The following is a 6000-nucleotide window of genomic DNA, read 5'->3' on the forward strand; positions in this document are numbered from 1 at the left end:
GGAACAGAAATGGAAAAATCTTTCACTGGCCTGAACAGCTGCAACAGAAGTTCCCCATCAACTGCTTATGGCAGTGGTAAATCACGCAGTACCACTATAGTGCAGCAATTATAGTAGGTGCAAAAGGTATTTCAGTCCAGAATAAAAATTGTTTATAAAATCTTAATAACTATGGAAAAACAACAGCAATTAATATAGTTCTGAGCAAAAAGGAACCTTCTTCCTATGTTGCTCTCTGTGTTGTCACTGAATCATTTCTGTTCCTCAATCTCACCAACTACGAGAAGTGCAATCATATTGTCTCATGTTCCAGCTGGCAATTTCCATGGTCCATTCTCTAGGAATGGACCTAGTGCTCCCATTCCATTTTGCCATGGAAGTCTGCACTTCGTTTACCTTTTCTATCATCATTAATTAGAGGCACAGTAAAAAAGATTAGCTTAAAAAAGAGAAATAAAATTCACTAAAATTGATTTTCCTCTCTACAGCAAAACCACAGAAAAAGAGGTATCAAGCAGAGATGTGATAGGAATTAGTGCTGCATTCCACTTTCCTTTACACAAAACACAGGGTCCACTTATGCTAAGAAAGCTTGAGGCAACATGAAACGGTCTGAGATTAGAACTACTATTTGCAAATGAACAGCATCAAATACATTGTCTGACCTGAATAAAGAATAAATCCTTCGGGGTTTTGAATCAGTGTTTGGTTCAGTCTTTCTCCTCTTAGTTCATTTCTGTGAAGACCAGCAGCAAATAAGAAACTAAAGATGTCACCAACACTGCAAAGAGAATGACAGGACTGGGAGTCTTCTTTCCTCTACACCCTGCGATATGGCAGGAAAATATAAAAGCCATTGAGGAAGACAGAAAACTCAATTACTTGACCTACAGAAATTAATTTCTCTCTTCTTTGTTTCTGACTCCATGAGATACCACCTATTGCTTTATTAATCTCAGTAGGATACAGGGCAACAACAAAAAAAAAACACCATGGAAGGGAAACACAGCAAAGAAGTCTCAAGGGAGAGTAAAAGGCCAGAGGCATTTGCATCTGCTCTTTTTCATTACTCATGGCAGAATCTCTTTCTCATTGCTTACAGAAGGTTATAAGAAAAAGCAAATCACCTCTATCTTCAGCTCTTCCCTCTCCAGAATATGGGTGTTTAATGACTGGTCCAGAAGTTGGATCCGACCCAGGAATTGCACTGAAGATAATGAGCTGCATATTCAGCACCCATATATTTTGTTTAGCTTGGGACAGGAGAGAAAGGTAGAGGTATGTCTGAACTCACTGGCAGAAAAACACAGTTATCTTTGGCACTCGTGACTCAAACAGCTCTGCTTGTCCAGCTTGGAATATGAGCATCACTGGTGATTAGCCACCAGTCACTTGAAAAAGTCATCACCCTGGCAGCTTGAAAAGTAGCTTGTTTGAAACAGCATTAATCTCAAATACCATGGCTCTCTAGAGGAATATTCAATTAGCATCTAGAAGTTCTGCACGTGGTACCAGTCAGCAGCCATTGTTGTACTCAGCAGGAGAGACCCACAACAAAATGGAACAGCAAGCGACAAAATAAAAGTAGGAAAAACAAAAGCAAAGCATGAAACAGGAATAGAACTGCAGGAAGACATTTTGGCTATTCACCTAGAGGAAACACAGTTTCATCACAGAGTCAAAGAACGCGCTAAAAAATGCAAAGGGAACTATGTCACACACAGGAATCAGCTTGATGGTATAATGCTAAGGAATATCAGAGATGCAGTTCACTGAATGGTTGGGGATGGGGGTGTTAGTCATACAACATAAGGACAAGTCTCCTGCCAGTTATACTAGATCTGACCATCTTTTCCATGCTCCTCTCCACCCACATACACACAACTTACAGTTAAGTGACTAAAACCGTGGTGGGGAAATGAAGAGGGCAAGCACAGCCAAAAGGAGGCATTTCCCTGTCTGGATCCAGGTGCCATGCCACAGTCCTGAAGGAGTTAGCCAGGGCCACTCTCCTGCAGGGAGAATGCTGGACAGCCCTGGACTCCAAGAAAGCCAGCGGGACTTTCAGCACCATTGTAGAGAAAACAAACCAAACCAACAAAACCCATAGGCTCTTCACAGCTGTTTTCCTCCCCATGCCTTTGTACTGAAGTTTTTACTAAGTTTTTTTTCCAGAAGAGTGAATTTAAACTATTTGACATCTCAGAGGTAGCACGGCTTCAATACTCCAGCTATCAAATGTGTCAGCTACAACAAATGGTGATTTTTAAAATGCTTAATCACTTGACATTCACATCTTTGAACTGCTGCATAAAGGGCTACACATAAAGCTGAATACTGTTACAAATCTCTCGGGTTTGTTTATCCTGTCAGCATCCCCTTTCGCAAAAGCACTGGCAAAACTTGCAGCCACCGCTCATGACATTAACAGGAAAATAATGCTGGGGTTCATAGCAGAATATTACAATTGAAGGAACTTTCAGTTTCACTTTATACAATTACCCCGGCAACAACAGCAAGCATATTGAAATCACACCACCAATCAGCAAATTCACATTTGGGACAGCAATGCACTGATATGATCAGCAGCCCACCAATATTTCTTATGTACCTGGATTAACACTGATAACTGCAGTCTATAAATCAGTTTCTCCACAAAATTCTAAAGTTATGGGTAACAAATACAAACATTTTTCTTATAATCCCATCCTTGATCTTTTCATGTTATTATTGGACTTCTTATTCCTAGCTACATTGTTGCTAAAATAAGTTGCTCTTTTTTCCTACAAAATATGCCAAACCCACTGCTGGAATGCATTTGTATTGTCCTCTTACTAGGAGAATTCCTGTAACATTCCCATTGACCTAATTGCAATTTTTGGCCTGAAAAGATGACACGTTTGTGTGAATCTGGTAAAGCTGTTGAAGCAAATACTAGAAATGAAGTACCCTTCTGGTTCCTTACATCAAGCTCCAGGCTGAATCCCCTTAGGAATGTGATGGCATTTCTTCTCCCTGCTTCTTTCTAAAATCCTACTCTAAGCTGCTTAAAAAAAAAAAAAAGTCCAAAATCTGACCAAAATAGCTCAGAAACTTAAGTAAAGACAGCTGGAAAGATGAAAGAGTGATAATGCTTAGATGCAAACCAAGCAACATGTTCCAACAACTGGCAGGGGCTAAATTCTGTCCCAAAAATGTATGTTATTTCATCTGTCATTAAAAAACACTGTGTCAGTGGGGAAATCTCTGAAACCACAATACAATTACATTGTTTTAAGTCTCTATTTGGAAGCATTATCATTACTTCAAGAAAACCAGAGTTTTCATATTTATACACCCTCAGTGTGGTACCTGCCACAGCAAACCTTCTTCCTCATAGCAGCAGAAGAAAACAAATAATTACAGGACAAAACTGATCATTCAGAGATAGTTTAAAGCGTTGGTAAATACCATGTGCCATCATCAGGCAAGCAACTCAAATGCAGTGATATTATATGAAAACCACATGCAATATCGTGTCCTTTATTAGATTCCAAACACAGTTTGCAGAGATTCCCAACCCAAAGCAACTCCTGCTCTTGTCTCTGTTGCAGATAAAGCTCACGCTGGGTGAAGTCCCATTTTATAGCAAAGACAGTGCCATTGACTTGTATCCTATAATCTTGTTAAATCCTTGGATGTGCCCACAATCCCATTTAGAGTCATGGTGCAGGAACACAAATATAACTGTGTTTCTTCTGTATCAGTGTGCTGTGTTCCCAACATATTTCTGGATGTAATACACGCTTTTAATTTTCTGAGCTTCTGTCATGGCTTCCTTACCTGCACAGATCTTCCCATCATAGGTCTCACACATCCAGTCATGGCACTCACACAGTGGACCATAATATTTGCCAGACTCAGTAACTTGGCAGATGCAGACTCCACACTCACATCTGCCCCTGTCACTGCACAGCTTTCCCCCTGGAACACGGCACCTGAGCTCTGACTCAGTTTGGGACAGCCGGCATGAAGAACGACCCAAACCACTCCTGCAGAGGACAGCAAACAGAACAAGCTGTGGTCAAAGCCAGTGGCTGCAGCTCAGAGCTGGTCTGATGACAGCTTGGCTCAAGGGCAACCACACTCCTGCCATGGATTCAGAATATTGTTTTAAATGCTAACAGTTTAGTTGTGCTTGTAAACTACTACTTGACTCAACTCACACAATTTCCTTCTCTTTCATCAGAAATCTCATTGCTACCTGTGTTAATGCTTATATAGCATTTTAGTGACCATGTTAACCAAATTAGGTTCATCGTCTTTTTCATTATGTGTATCTGGTATATAAGCATATATCTCTATATTTTGTTTATCATGAAATATTTTAATCTGAACTATTACAAGACGGTTGGAAAAGATGCATACATCCAAACATCTAGGTAGCATAACAGGAATATCTGATATCAAAAAGCAAAACTATGGTTGATTCTAATAAAATACATTGCCAAAGTAATCTTTCTGGTTGTCAGATACATAGGATCCATGCTTTCATCAGAAAAGGAAACCAAAGTAATCATTGCTTTCCATGCAATAATGTAGCTTGTCACTGTGGCTTTAGTAAAGTCAGCAGAATCTGGATGCTAGATCTAAAGATCTGCAGCTCTGCCATGCAACTGTACCATGTACTGGAGCACAGAGAGATCATGCACAGGGAAAATCACACATTGCCTCATCAGGAGCTGGACTGTAGGAAAACAGAACAAAGGACTGGCCAAGCCAAAAATAGGTGCTCACAACTCAAGGGAATACAGAGGATTCAGGTGACTAGTAGCTGCACTTCTCAAACACTAGATTTTGCAGGCTTAGTAGCTGCACTTCTCAAACACTAGATTTTGCAGGCTCTGGAGCAAAAGAGGTGCTGGCTCTAAGAGCCAGTCAGGTGCTGGCCCTGGTAGAGGAGAAGAGTGAAGTGCAGTGTACCTGCTGAGCAGGAACTCACAGGGTTTTGTGGATAGGTGCCTGCTCTGTTCGGGCAGCAGAATTTAGAAGTTTGTGTGTAGAGAGTCATCACTGTCCAGATCTTCCCCCTAACTCCTTTAAAAATCTACACCTCGGGCATAAAATACAGCATTGCAAATAGACCCCCAGTGCTTCCACAGCATCTATTTAGGTTCCCAGGGACCCAGACCCTTCCCCCAGTGTCACTTTTAAGCAGGCAGAGGAAGAGCTCACAAACCACTCCAGTGCTCCCTCCACAACCTCAGCCTCTGCACTCCAGACACCTCTTACATCAGTCGCAACCACCCCCCAGGACCTTCAGAGCCAGACTTACCGCAGGGACAGGGGGCCGGCCGGCGGCACGAGGTTAGCGGCCGGCAGCGAGGTGACCAGCAGCAGCACCATCAGCTCCAGCAAACTCTGTGAGTACATGGCGCAAGCTGCCCTACTACTCCTGCAGCGGGACAGCCGGACAGCCGGCCGGACAGACCTGCCGAGAGTGCACAGAGCTGCAAGCTGGACAAGCCCGGCTCCAGGGCTGCTCCCCCCGTGCGGCAGTGGCTCTGATTAGCTGCCTGGGAGCGGGATTTGGGCAGCACTCTGGGAGGGAGGCCGGTGCCAAACCCCGAAGTTTACAGTCTAGGCAGGGAAGTAATTAGAAACAGTTGTGCAGCCAGATGGTATTTTGATGTTTTAAAAGTGACCCGTTCACAGATGTGAATGAACTGTCTAGTTCTCAAAGTGCAGGCAGTGTAAGTATTTGAGGTATGTGCTATGCCCCTGTCCTTTGATGGATGGCTGCTTGGGATAATCTGTGTGTGGGAAATGTGCACCGCTGAGGAGAGACAGGACCAGTGCTCCCAACTGAGCATCCCTGCCTGGCTGGTGGAGCACCTCCCTCCTCTCCTTTCCCTAAGGTTACCTGCTCAGACCACTGCACTGTGTGACACCACAGGCTGCCAACCTACAAATTAAAAACCTGAGCAAATTAAAAAGTATTAGTAGCTAATTGTTTCCTAA

The 6000-nt window shown here is 42.9% G+C and overlaps 1 protein-coding gene across 1 annotated transcript in view; it reads right to left on the minus strand.

Annotated features, from left to right (window-relative positions):
* Positions 1-5427, minus strand: part of ITGBL1 (integrin subunit beta like 1) — a 132717-nt gene extending 127290 nt beyond the window's left edge. Inside the window, exons 1-2 of the mRNA XM_061349273.1 lie at positions 5315-5427; positions 3823-4031 (exon numbers count right to left, since the gene is read on the minus strand). Of these exons, the coding sequence (XP_061205257.1) occupies positions 3823-4031; positions 5315-5412 (307 nt within the window). The 5' untranslated portion in view covers positions 5413-5427. The remainder of the gene's footprint in view (positions 1-3822; positions 4032-5314) is intronic.
* Between the last annotated feature and the right edge of the window lie 573 nt (positions 5428-6000).

The sequence above is a fragment of the Neopsephotus bourkii genome, unplaced genomic scaffold (assembly GCF_033783945.1).
Source record: "Neopsephotus bourkii isolate Nb327-2 ecotype Australia unplaced genomic scaffold, CSIRO-AGI_Nbou_v1 NB_398, whole genome shotgun sequence".
Lineage (NCBI taxonomy): Eukaryota > Metazoa > Chordata > Aves > Psittaciformes > Psittacidae > Neopsephotus > Neopsephotus bourkii.